This window comes from Leptopilina boulardi, unplaced genomic scaffold (genome assembly GCF_019393585.1).
Source record: "Leptopilina boulardi isolate dan_hultmark-lab unplaced genomic scaffold, ZJU_Lbou_2.1 LbouV2_224, whole genome shotgun sequence".
NCBI lineage: Eukaryota > Metazoa > Arthropoda > Insecta > Hymenoptera > Figitidae > Leptopilina > Leptopilina boulardi.
In genome coordinates this window covers 3,056,453-3,071,223 of record NW_026137779.1, presented here as the reverse complement: position 1 = coordinate 3,071,223, position 14,771 = coordinate 3,056,453, and the positions used below count along the sequence as shown (strand labels likewise).

Sequence of the window (14,771 nt, the reverse complement as noted above, 5' to 3'; positions counted from 1 at the left end):
TTTGTCTCAAATCCAATAAAGGAGAGACATCGGGCAGAAAAAAAATTCGACAAAAAAAAAATTTTCGATCACTGCTTATATACCAATCTAATGGCACCTCAACTGCGAGAAACAGTTATGATGTTCGCCCTCCCTGTGGCGTTGAGCGAACTTAAGTCCAGAGATGAGCCATCAGCGCAGCGCGGAAACATTTGAAAAATTTGATTTTATTAGATATTTTATTTTATTTTAAATATGACAAATAATTAACTTAATAAATAATTAATGTCATAAATAATTATTAATAACATAATGTCATACTTAATAATTCGTTAATTAATTATTTTTAACGAAAATTTGACAAAAAAAAAATTTGTTGGACAAAAAAAATATTACCATTAAAAAATAATTTTTTTGTTAAATTTTCGTAGTAAAAAAAATTTTTTTAAGACAATTATTTGTGACCTAAAAAAATATCACGATGAGAATATAATTAACAAAAAAAATTCCTCGTAGCACAGAAAAAATTTCACCATGAGAAAATAATTTTTTTAAAATTTTATTTGCAAAAAATTTATTGGTAGCTCAAAAAAAAATATCACGATGAGAAAATAATTTTTTGTCAAATTTTCTCTGTAAATAAATTAATTAACTAAATAACGTACCGTAAAATGGGGTTATTTCGCTCATTGCGGGTAAATTCGCTCACCCACTTTTATGCTTTATTTCAGCTTTAAAATAAAGTTTAATACATTTATTACCAGGTTAAATTTTCGTAGTAAAAAAATTAATTAACTAATTATTAAGCTAACTAGCAAAATTAAACACGCGCAAGCGCGCCAAATTGAGGATTTAATTATTTGTTATAAAGAAATTAAAGATTAATATTATTAATAATAATTTAATTTATTAGAATATTATAACATATTAAATGATAATAATGAAAATTATATGTTTACAGGCCTCGGATTATACGACTTTTTCCGACTTTTTTCAAAAATACGACTTTTATCGACTTATTTTAATAAAATGCGACATTTTTTTTACATTTGAAAAAAATGTAAATAAAATACATTTTTTTTGTATAAAATGTAGATCTTCTTCAGATCTTCTTCAATTCAATTATTTAACAAATGAACTAAAATGATTCTTCACTAAATTAATTATTTTTAATAATTTTAATTAAATACATCACAAATTCAATTATATCAAAATTATTTTTCAAATAAAATTTTTATGAAATTTAACAATTGTTTATAATTTAAAAAAAATATCAGAATAAAATTGAATTGTTTTTTAAAAATTTCAATTCAAAATAAACTAAAATTCAATTATTACCCGAAATTTTAATTCAAAATCAATTAAAATTCAATAATTATCCAAAATTTTCAATTTAAAATTTAATTATTTACCAAGTTTTCAATTTAAAATGAAATAAAATTCAATTATTTTCTAAAATTTCTATTCAAAATTAATTATCCAAATTTTCAATCAAAAATGAACTTAAATTAAATTATTATCCAAAATTTCAATTAAAATTCAATTATCTCCCAAAATTTTCAATTCAAAATGAACTGAAATTCAATTATTTTCCAAATTTAAAATCAAATAAAATTTCATTATTCTCAAAAATTTGAATTCAAAATTAATTGAATTTTCAATAATTTGAATTTAAAAGCATCTAAAATTTCTAAAATTTTCCATCGAAATTTTTTTTTTTGAAATTTAATAATTTCAATTATAACTCTAAGGAAATTCAATTATTTTTAACTATTTTAATAATATTCTTTGAAAATTCAACTATGTGAAACCATTTTTCATTTAAAATTGATTTTCAAATTATTGTATTTTGGCCGCATTTTCTAATAAATTTTTAGTGAAATCATCTAAAATTTTAATTACAAAACACTTAAAGTTTCAATTAATTTCAAAAATCTCAATTTTAAATCTTTGAAAATTCAATTAAATTTAAAAAATGTTTTCCAAAAATTGTTTGATAAATTATTTTTAGTTCTGTAAAATTTAATAATTGTTTGAAAATTAACAATATCTTTTGAAATTTAATTATTTCTAAAAATTTCAACTTTAACCCTTCGAAAAGGATTATTATTAAAAAAAAAAATTTTATTTAAAAATCTGTAAAACATTTTTGTTAAAATGAAAAACAAATCCACTTTTTTTTGGAATATAAATCGACTAAAACGACTGTTTTGTGTCTTTAAGTTGATTCGAGGCCTGTGTTTTTATAATTAATATTTAATAGGTAATCGTTGGCCCCTGGTACCTTAAAAATAAATTTTTTTCAAATTACTATCTTGTACGAAATTTCCTGGCGCATCTTTTTTCTCATCATAAATTTTTTGTATTTGTATACAATTTTTGAATCAATATACAACTTTAAAAAAAATTTCGTTGGTAAACGTTGTGTACTTAAGCTTCGTGAATTGAATTTTCGAATTTGGAATTTTAAAGAAACTTATTTTATTATTTTATTTTAAAGAAATTTGGAAACACAATTATACAACTTTGGCAAAAATGAGAAAAAGAATTGTCAAAATTTGACACGTCATAAGATTACTATTCAAAAAAACACGTGAAATCAGAAAAGGCCAACTTCAAGTTAGGACAGAAAGACAGACCAGTAGTAGGATTACATCGATCAGAATTGAATCACGAGTTTGACTGGGATAATGTTCTTATACTAGACCGTGAACAAAATTATAAAAAACGATGTTTCTCAGAAATGCTACACATAAAAATCAATAATTCCACTATTAACAAAAAAGAAGACATAATGTATCTAAACAAAATATACTTGCCTTTAATTTCCAAATTAGACTCGTGATTCTATTTTTCTGAAAATATTTCACTGCCACGTGCTGTTTACATCTAAGTTCATTGACTCCTCTATTTCATTTAGATTTAGAAAATTTGTATTTTCAATTTAGTCTTGACGATACCGATCTATAAACCTGACGTGCCAGCATAGTCTGGGCAAAATAAAATTTTAACGCTAAGATGTAACGGTTCAATTAATTTTTTGGTAATTGTTATTACTTGTTTATTCTTTATTATTTAAAAAAAAAAAATAATAATAATAATAATAACAATGTGGTGTTATAAATAAAATTATAAATATTTTCAGTAAATTTAACCTGAAGATGATGACGAACCAAGTCATCGAAACGTCGTTTCTTGTTTTGTAACAATAAACAATATTAATAACATACAACTTTTATGTTATTTCATTCCTTCCAAGGATCGAATTTTTCTCAACTTTTTATTAAAATTATTTTTCATCGTGATTTTTTTTAAAAACACGAATTTTTTTTTTCAAAGAAAATTTGAAAAAAAATTATTATTTTATCATTGTGATATTCTTTTGTGCTACGAATAAATTTTTGGTAAATTTTCGTAGTAAAAAAAACAACGATTTATTACGGTATTTAGTGAATTAATTGTTTTGGAGAGAAAATTTGACAAAAAAGTTATTTTCTTATCGTGATAATTTTTTTAGGCCACAAAATATTTTTTTTACAGAGAAAATTTAAAAATAATTAAAATTCTCATCTTGATATTATTTTTGTGCTACAAATATTTTTTTGTTACATTTTCGTAGTAAAAAATTAAGTAACTAATAATTACCGTAAAACAGGGTTATTTCGCTCAGTGCGGGTAAAGTCGCTCACCCATTTTTTTGCTTTAAATTTGATTAAAAACTAAAATTTAGTATTTCTATTAACAAATTTAACATTTTTACCTGCTAATAAAGGTATTAAACTTTATTTTAAAGCTGAAATAAAGCATAAAAGTGGGTGAGCGAATTTACCCGCAATGAGCGAAATAACCCCATTTTACGGTACGTTATTTAGTTAATTAATTTATTTACAGAGAAAATTTGACAAAAAATTATTTTCTCATCGTGATATTTTTTTTTGAGCTACCAATAAATTTTTTGCAAATAAAATTTTAAAAAAATTATTTTCTCATGGTGAAATTTTTTCTGTGCTACGAGTAATTTTTTTTGTTAATTATATTCTCATCGTGATATTTTTTTAGGTCACAAATAATTGTCTTAAATAGTATATTATGTGGCAAGCACGTAAAGTAGTACTTTTTAGGTGAGGATGTAATTTTCAGTACGAGCTGTCGTTAGTGCGACGTAGGTGAGACGAAGGCGAGCTGTAGGTGAGATGAAGACGAGCCGAAGGCGAGTCGAGTCGAGCCGAAAGCGAGCCGAGTCGAACCGAAGTCGCACAGACAGCGAGTATTGAAATCATCCGAACCTAAAAATTACTACGTGCGAGCCACATACGCTATTTTTTTCGCCATTGTTATGAAAAAGTGAAACAATTTTAAAGAAAAAAAATAATAAAAATTGATAAATAAAATAAAAGCAAAAAAAAAAATTATGCAAAAATTAACAACTGCCTAAAAAAGACTTTATAGGGCAGTTTACTGCCTAAAAAAGACTTTATACGGCAGTTTGCTGCCTAAAAAAGTCTTTTTTAGGCAGTTGGCCCAAACTGCCTTAAAAAGTGCTACTTTATCTGCCCAAAACAGGCACAAAAAAGACACTTTTTCATGTCAATGGCGAAAAAAAAATTTTTTTTACTACGAAAATTTAACAAAAAAATTATTTTTTAATGGTAATATTTTTTTTGGCCAACAAATTTTTTTTTTGTCAAATTTTCGTTAAAAATAATTAATTAACGAATTATTAAGTATGACATTATGTTATTAATAATTATTTATGACATTAATTGAGGAGCAAGTTTTCAAAACTTGATAAATCCATATTTTCTTATTTCGAGAAATTCAAACAAATGACTTTCCACACATAACCACTAGAGTTAATTTTAAAATAAAAAATTTATAATAATTTATTTCTATAACAATGTTTTTATATTCAAGACGTTATGTTTCTAATTGAACTTTGTCATAATTGAGTGATTTACAGGTTTTGGTAATTTTTTCTAATATAAAACATACAAATTGTAAATCATCTTGGTTATGTCAATAAGTTTTTAAATAAAAAATTTGTAATTAATAAATTTTTTTTCTTAAATTTAACAGTGACAGATCGATTTGTGAGGTCCTTAAAATATTAAATTTATGGTTATCTCCATTTTTTTGAAAAATGGATTTATCAAGTTTTGAAAATTTGCTCCTCAATTATTTATTAAGTTAATTATTTGTCATATTTAAAATAAAATAAAATATCTAATAAAATCAAATTTTTCAAATGTTTCCGCGCTGCGCTGATGACTCATCTCTGGACTTAAGTTCGCTCAACGCCACAGGGAGGGCGAACATCATAACTGTTTCTCGCAGTTGAGGTGCCATTAGATTGGTATATAAGCAGTGATCGAAAATTTTTTTTTGTCGAAATTTTTTTCTGCCCGATGTCTCTCCTTTATTGGATTTGAGACAAATTCTTTTTTGGAAGAAATGGTTTCACTAATATTTTGATGACCATTTTTTTATTTTAATTTAAATATTAAAAATAAAATAATAATAATAACTATTAAAAAATAATAAAAATAAATTTTTTTTTAAATTATTGATTTTTTAAATTATTATTAAAATTTTTAATATTGGATATTGGACTTACTAAATTACTAAATAAATAATTTTAAAATAATTTTTGCAACATCGTAAACGACGTAGTAAACGACATCGTAAACGACGTAGTAAACGACGTAGTTTGCTACCCCAAATTCCGCTTTCATTTACGACGTCGTTTACTATGTCGTTTTCTACGTCGTTTACTACGTCGTTTACTACGTCGCAAACTACTTAGAATACGACGTCGTAAACGAAGTCGGAATTTTCAACTGGGTTGGTAAATCTGAATATAAAATTTTGTACTCTTTAAAAGCACTCTTATACAATTCGCCCAACGTTGAAGTCATTTTTGAAATATTCTAGTAGATGTTATATATCTAGAAATATTAAAAAACGAATTACAATAAATTTCCTTAAAAACGATTTAAACTTAATATTAATGTGTCAATATTTAGATTTACATTCAAAATTATAAAGAAAATATAGGTGACCAGGTGCTATCGATCAAAAAATCGAAATTTTAAAAATATTTTTTCTACAATTAAAAGTCTAAAAACTACAAGAAAAAATACAATTTTTTCGAATATTTTCTATAAACGTGGTAAAACAAACGTTTGATACATAAACAAACAAACAAACAAACAAATAGTACAAAAGGAAAACAAAAAGTAAACAATATAATATTTTGTTTATACTTACATGCTATAAACATCACCACAACATACATAGCAAATTTGAAAATTTTTTCATCTTCTCTTAATTCGGATATTTTTATTGTGACCAACTAGAATTTTACTTCGTAAACACAAAACTAAGGGTATGACCATATCGTTTCTGTTTTAAGGTTAAGCTCACTTGTCCATGATCACAGTCTCAGAGCGCTGTCGCTTGTGCGTTCTTGATTTTTTTGTGCGGAGAGACTGCACCCTGAGATAAGGAAAGAAACTACCTATCCGTGTATCACTTGTGAAAAGTTTTAACGGGGAATACCCGCCAAAATTTATGCCAGTGAAAAGAATTACATTAGTACTTCTTGTGATTATTTTTTTGTCTCAATAAATGATTTTTTAATTTGTTACGTAACACTGTAGTTTGACCCCCCTCCCCCATCGTAACAAGACCATAACAGAGTCTGGTAACCCCCCCCCCCTCCCCCATTGAGCGTTACGTAATATATGGACGACCCCCTTGGACCAATATTGGTAAAAATAACTGGTCCAATATTTAGCCAATATTCAGTCTTAACAATCCCACACAGCACAACATCTTACACCAGGCCTACAGCAGGCTTACATGTAAGGTTTGTAAGGTAACATCGTAAGCCCATAGTAGACTTACAGTAAACCTAAAATGTCCGCCATACAGTAAGCTTACATGGTAGGGTCGAGGTAAGCTTACATGGTAGGGTCGAGGTAAGCTTACATGGTAGGGTCGAGGTAAGCTTACACGGTAAGGTCGAGGTAAGCTTACATGGTAGGGTCGAGGTAAGCTTACATGGTAGGGTCGAGGTAAGCTTACATGGTAGGGTCGAGGTAAGCTTACACGGTAAGGTCGAGGTAAGCTTATGAGTAAAGGCTGTGGTAAGGTTATTATTAAGTTGTAAGGTTGAGGTAAGGTTGTGGTAAGCTTACAAGGTAAGGCAAGTTATATTCAAATAATAATATTAATAATAAATAAATATTCAATAAAAAAATTTTTCTTTTGCCTTATTCTATTTTGGGAACCTATCATTTCGCAGAAAGTTTTGAAAACAAATTTGGGAGGAGTAGGATTCGAACCCGGGACCGAAGTATATACCTAACAACCTAACCAACTGAGCTAAACGGGGAACTGACAATGAGAAAAGTAATCTTGCTTTTAAGGAGTTGATTATCTTCTTGGTTCCACTTTAAAAGTAAGATTACTTTTCTCATTGTCAGTTCCCCGTTTAGCTCAGTTGGTTAGGTTGTTAGGTATATACTTCGGTCCCGGGTTCGAATCCTACTCCTCCCAAATTTGTTTTCAAAACTTTCTGCGAAATGATAGGTTCCCAAAATAGAATAAGGCAAAAGAAAAATTTTTTTATTGAATATTTATTTATTATTAATATTATTATTTGAATATAACTTGCCTTACCTTGTAAGCTTACCACAACCTTACCTCAACCTTACAACTTAATAATAACCTTACCACAGCCTTCACTCATAAGCTTACCTCGACCTTACCGTGTAAGCTTACCTCGACCCTACCATGTAAGCTTACCTCGACCCTACCATGTAAGCTTACCTCGACCTTACCGTGTAAGCTTACCTCGACCTTACCGTGTAAGCTTACCTCGACCCTACCATGAAAGCTTACCTCGACCCAACCATGTAAGCTTACCTCGACCTTACCGTGTAAGCTTACCTCGACCTTACCGTGTAAGCTTACCTCGACCCTACCATGTAAGCTTACCTCGACCCTACCATGTAAGCTTACTGTAAGGCGGACATTTTTGGTTTACTGTAAGTCTACTATGGGCTTACGATGTTACCTTACAAACCTTACATGTAAGCCTGCTGTAGGCCTGGTGTAAGATGTTGTGCTGTGTGGGATTTCCCACTGGGTATAGTAGTAAAAATTATGAAAATCTTACAAGACTGTGGTGCCTTCCTTCCAGGAATCAGATTTAAAAAAGGAAAGCCCTAACCACTTTGGTGGAATTCAGACGGCGAAAACGTAATAAATCAACGGAAAGTAGTACTCAAAGTTTATTAAACAACACAAACTAGTGAGAATTTAATTAATTATGAAATTAAATGTAACAAAACTAAAAGGCAAATAAGAAAAATCAAGTCGGAAGCATTTAAAAGTTTTAGTGAGCAATTAAACTTTTCAAAGGGTCTATCTAACATATGGAAAATGGTTAAAGGATTAATTTCAAGATCAGGAGTAATAAATACGAGTAGATTCACAGATCAAAATACAGATGAACTTAACGCAATGAAAGAAAATTTAGTAAGAGAAGATATTGTTCCGAGACCTCACGCATTGTGATTTAGTATTATTTAGTATTTAGTAGATTTAGGGCAGTAATAAAAGCTTCTAATGTAAAATCCGCTCCAGGGCTGGACTCTTTTACTCATGATATATTTTCTAAATTAACGCGGGAATGGAAAGATCTAATTCTAGAAGCTTATAATAGAATGTACGCTGTGGTAAAATTTTTGCCGAAAGCTATTGGAGGTTATCGACGCATCTCACTGACTCCATGCCTGGATAAGATTATGGAAAGACTAGTGCAGAGGAGATTGGAATACATAGCGAAAACGGAAAAATGGTTTTAGGAGAGGGAGATCAGCCATTGATGCTGCCTCCTACCTGGTCTCCGACATCTATGGAGCGTTTAGTGAGGGCAAATCAGTATCTGCTCTTGCATTGGGTATTAAAGGAGCCTTTAATTTGATATTTACAGATAAAATCATACAAGAATTAGTTATAGTCTAAAAACTCCAGCTCATATAATTAACTTTGTCAGTTTATAATCTCTAAAAGATACCTTCATTTTTCTATTAATAAAAACCAAGCGATAATTTCAGGCATAAGTATTACCACAGGGTGGAGTTTTGTCTCCCCTTTTGTTTAACCTGGCATAACGTTCTATCAAGAATTGTCTTCCTCCAGAAGTCAAAATTGTGCAATAAGCCGATGATCTTATTTCGTATATAATCGCAGATGATTTGTCAATTGCTAAGGATTTAATTAGGGAAGCATTTAATCTTATTTCAAACTAGTCGATTAATTATGGCTTAGATATTTCACTACCTAAAACACAATATTATATTATATTCACAAAATCAAATAAATTCTCAAACTTGGATCAGTCAAATTGAATGATCAAATTCTTCAATGCAATTCACACATCTAATATTTAGGGATTATGTTAAACCAAAAACTCCTCTTGCCTTAACATATAATTAAAATTACAAAAAAGACATCTAGAGCAAATAATGTTATTCGAACTATAGCTAGAACTTCTTGGGGGCCATCCCCTTGAAGTTTATTGACAGCTGTGATGGACTTAACAATGTTATCATTATTCTATTACCTTTTTTCATTTTTAAATTCTTTATTTCTTAAAAAGAAACATTATTTAAGAAGTTTTATGTTCTAAGCTATATATACAAATAGACTGGTATTTAGCCAATTTTCAAATTTTAATTTCTTATACTTTTTTTACAACATAAAATCTTTTAATATTATTTAAACTATAATATTAAAATAAAAATCTATAACCCGAAAACAATAATTATAAAAAGGTTGTTACTAAAAAAACATTTTTTCATTTCTTTATATTTGTCATGTTTTTTAATTCTAAAGTTAAAATTTCATTAATTGGACTCAAAAACATAACTAAAAAAGGTTTAGTAAAATAAAACAGAAATTAAATTTAAAAAATTAAATTTTTGGAATTTTTCTTCACAATTTTAAATCTATCAGTTATTTTCTCAATTTTAAGGTAAAAATGCGATTAATTAACCTCAAAAAACTTCTAAAAAAAGTCTAATAAAAATAAGCGAAAAAATTTTAAAATTTCGATTTTTACAAAAAGTGCCATAACACTAATATTTTATTATTTGAATACTTTAATATATGATAATTTGACTAAAAATGTTTTTTGATCAATATAACAATATACCTATTATAACTTTACTTGTTAATTTTTAAAAATTATAAAATTTTTAAAATAATCAGAATAATCATCAACAAAATATGTTGATAAAATTAAAAAAAAGTAATAAGATCTTTTATTTTCAGAAAACCGAATTCTGCTTTTACGATCTCAGTTAGGTTAGTTAGCTCACGGGTTAGGTATTCGGTTTGCATTCGTTAGGTTGTGAGTTCGATTTCCTGCGTTTGCGAGATTTTCTTCGATAGGGGTAAATAAATATAATAAATTGTAAAAATAATAATTGAGTATGTGTAACGTAAAGATAAAAAAATGTTGTACGATAAATGATTTTTATTTATTTTTTTAATTAAAAAATATAGATTTTTTAAAAATTTTTTAAATATTTTTAGTCAGAATTCATGAGAAGTAAGTCAGGAATCTTTACAACTAATTTATAGAAAGAAATGTCATTTAACATCACAAATAGTCACAGGGTTTAATGATTTATGGTATGGCCAAAAAAAAGGGTCAACTCCGACCCTCATGAAAAATCTGACTACTATTGACGATTCTCTGACTTGTGGTGTTCTGTGACTGCAATCGTAACAAAAACAGTCTCAAAACGTCAGAGATCCTGACTAATTTTTTGACGTTCTGTGATTTTAGTTTTAGCAGGGTAAAGAAAATTTTACATTCCAACGTAAAATTTTCTCTAGTGATACTAATTTATACTAATACTAATTTGGCTAAATAAAAATTTGGTTTAGCGAAAATTTAATTAAATAAGAATTTGGTTAAATAAAAATTAGGCTTTAATAAAAATTCTATTAGCCTATTTAGTGGAAAGGTAACAAAATATTCAATTGTTAATAAATAATTAAAAATTAATTTTTTTAAAAACGCATTTCAGGAATGTTTTTAATTCGACTTCCTGCAATAAATTATGAAAAAAAATATTTTAAATTTGAAAAGACATTTTTAGGTGGACCAGTTGGGAAATTTTCAACCATTTACTGAAAAGAATAATAATTTTAAAAAAACTACTTAGAACAATAATTTTAATAATTAAGAAGATTTTAAAATTTTACAAATTTGTAAGAATTAATATACTTTAAAGTAATAATTTTCTTATATATATTATGTTAATCATTTTTAAAACAAAAATAATACCTTGTTTACGTAACTGGAAATGGTTAAAAAGATAATTTATTATAAAAATAATAAAAAGATCTTCTTATTGTTATAAAAACTAATTAATAATTAATTTTTCACTTCAAATTTGGTAAAAATGTAAGTATATATGTTACATTTACGTTTTTAGCGTAAAATTATTTCGATTTGCACGGCAGATTTGTAATCATATGTAATAGTTAAGGCTGAAAAAAAATTTTACATGGAATTTATACTGTTTTTTTAAATTTTGTGATTTTTCAACTTTTTGGAGGGGTGTATTTCAAAACGGGTAGTTTTTTTGTAAACGGTATGGACATGTATTTGTTACTCTTGACCAGTCCTTCAAAACAAGACCAAAGCGGAGTTAATATGTCAAGATTTAAGAAAGTTATAATTTTTTGAAGTACACTAAATAAAAAAGTTAATTGTATCAAGTAAATGCATTTACTTGAGGTATTTTACTTGAAACAAGACGATATTTTCTTATTGGAAGAAATTTATTTTCTTGAGTCAAGTAATTTTGAGCATTGAGCAATCTTCTTGAAATAAGAAAAAATGAATTTCATACAAGTAAATATATTTTACTGTTTCAAGCGAACTGTTTTACTTGCGTCAAAAACTGAAAAAGTATTGAGTCAAGAATATTATGTTCTTAAGCAAAATAATAAAATATTGTCTGAAGAATTTTCATTTTTTGAATGAAATAGTTTTATTCATTTGCTTTGAATTAATTTTTTACTTAATACAAATCCCGTATTCTTGATCCGAGAAAATATTTCTCTCCAAATGAAGTGAAAAAATTTTCATTTAAGGTGTACTTGTTTCAGTTATGTTAAGTATTAATTAAATATAAATATGGATGTATGTAAAATAAACATTATTTAAATAAATAATAAAAAATATGAATGTTAATAATAATAAATAAAAATGTATTTGACTTAAGAATTAGACATGGTGGGATGAGGAAGGGGTGTAGGAGGGGGGAGGTAATTCAAGTAAATATTTACTTGTATTGGGAAAATATTTTTTTGGTTGAACTCCATAAGTTTTCTCAAGTCAAGAAAATATTTTCTTGATTTAATATATATATGATCTTGACTTAATATATTTTACATTTCTTAGAAGTCAATTAACTTCTTAGACGAATTCCATATTTTCTTGAACCAAGAATGAATCAAATGCAATAATTGATTTGACTACAGATATTCTTAGAACAAGAAAATGTTTTTCTCACAGAAGTCGATTAACCTTTTTGATTTTTTCAGTGTAGGTGAATATGTCCCACTGGCCATTAAAGGGTTAATTGTTTGTTTTTAAAATATTATAACACTAATTGCAAACGGCCAGTTAGTTTTTCTTTTTCTTGACATCTATTTCGAATTAATGAAATATCTTTTGTATCATTGTATTTGAACTGCAATTCAACATTTATTGGAATGACTTAAGATTTTCACAAATTTAATTTATTATTCAGTTGACTATTCTATGTGTAACATTTTTAATTGAGAAACTGTTTTTGTAGTCAACGCAAGAGAAAATTGCTACGGTGGTAAAAAAGCGTCTAGAAAATTTAGAAGTGAAGAAAAATAACCTGCTTTTGGTGAACAGTAATGAAAACAATACTGTGCTTAAAGAAAATTGAAGATAGATGACGCAACTGATGGAAATACTTTGTTTAATTGTTCTCCGAATTTCCAGACTTGAAATTCTAATAACCGAAAGAAAATAATAATAATATAATACTTGTTTAATAAATTATTTATTTTAACAGAATAATAAATTACTGGAAATTTAAAAAAATGTAATTGAATCCTTAGGGGGGTATGGTTAATTCAGTGTAAAAAAGGCACTTTTTTAATCATTTTTTTCGGTGATATAAAGTGTGTTACTTTATTAACTTAATTTCCACATATTAATACAATATTTGAAGTATATTTTCCTAAATTCTCATTGAAAAATATTGCAAATTGACCGAGTGGCAGTAAATCTCTTCAGACGCCTCGTAAAAAATGGATTTGCGGTGTTCAACGTAACTCGCAACAGAATCATCTAATTCAAAAAAAAAAAAATTTTTGTTAAAGAAGATGTTTTTCGAGGTAACTACGAGAGGGTTTTTTTTATTTTTCGATTTTTTCCAGCTTGAAATCCAAAAACTCGATTTTTACTGAAAAAATCGATTTATTTTTTACTGTATAATTAATAATTATTAAAAAAAAGCTCTCGTAGTTACCTGGGGAATTAAGTCAAGAAGAACTGTGCCAAATTTCAGAACGATTGGTTCAGTAGATTTTTAGATATCGTGAACACGGACTTCAAAAATGTCATTTCGAGAAAAACGAAATTTTAAATTTTGACAATTATTGAAATCTGACTTCAGATTCGTAATCAGCGACCCCAAACTTATACGTACACATCAACGACATCAGAAAACATTCAGAAATGTCCGCGAAAGGTTAACCACAAACTAAGTTTAAAATATACGAAAACACAGCCAGCGGAGCAACCGGCACTTGAATGCTCAAATGCTCATAACTTCGTCAATTTTGCTCCGATCGGCTTGAAATTTTTACACAATATACATCGATTTAAAAAAATAAAAAAAAATTAAATACCATACCCCCCCCCTTAAAAAAGAGAATACATCCCTTTCCGAGGAAGTAGAGAGGTTAAAATACAGCTTATCAAAAAAGATCAAGATTTGGAAAATAAAAAGAATGTAATAAATTTCTTCGATGATGAAATATAAAGGAAAGAAGAGAAGCTGTCCAATCATGGAAGTTAAATGTGAAATGGCAAAAAGCAGGACTCGACAAATACAAGATTTTATTAGGTAATTTCAAGTACTTCAATTTGTATTACTTATTTCAGAAAATAATATACTTTTTTTATAGAAGTTCACAATGCGACAGTAGAAAAATGACCTAATTTTAAAAAAAATTAATACTTGTGCGATTCTAGGTGATATTTTGACTTTTTCTGAGTAGTTTAACCGATTGCAATGAAACTTTGGAATTTTGTTATATATAGTAAGACTAATCTTTTGCATAAATTGCAGCTTAAAATATTTGTTATTTTACAAGATTTAAAATAATAATAAAAATTTTAAACTGCTATATCTATTATATAATTATATAATCTATATATAATTCAATTTCTATGTGTTAACCATTTTCTTCCATTTGCCGACACAGCTTCAGGCAAATAGCCAAATGACTAGATACTTAGCTAAATGACTAATCTATTCAGGCAAGTAGACGAATTTAATCATATTAATCAATACAAAATTAGACACTGTTGAACATCTTTGTATAAAATTAAATTTTTACTCAACTATATTTATCATAGGATGCTTCTACCACCGAACTCAAATTTTGATATATATTCGAACGTTTTTCAATTAATTGAAGATATTTCTATTTCA

The 14,771-nt window shown here is 27.2% G+C and overlaps 1 protein-coding gene across 9 annotated transcripts in view; it reads left to right on the top strand.

Moving 5' to 3' along the window:
• The window catches only part of LOC127279858 (1-phosphatidylinositol 4,5-bisphosphate phosphodiesterase gamma-1), a 449,077-nt gene that overhangs the window by 421,373 nt on the left and 12,933 nt on the right, over positions 1–14,771 (top strand). The window contains exon 19 of one of the 9 annotated variants that reach the window (XR_007842720.1): positions 10,324–10,341. The exons of 5 other annotated variants lie outside the window; for them this stretch is intronic. Coding sequence is in view for 2 of the 4 variants with exons in the window: in XM_051302491.1 (XP_051158448.1) it covers positions 8,186–8,248 (63 nt within the window). In the remaining 2 variants the exon portion in view is untranslated. Of the gene's footprint in view, positions 1–8,185; positions 8,946–10,323; positions 10,465–14,771 lie in introns of those variants that run through there. 3 more of the 9 variants (XR_007842718.1, XM_051302493.1, XM_051302491.1) reach the window with 3 other exon arrangements.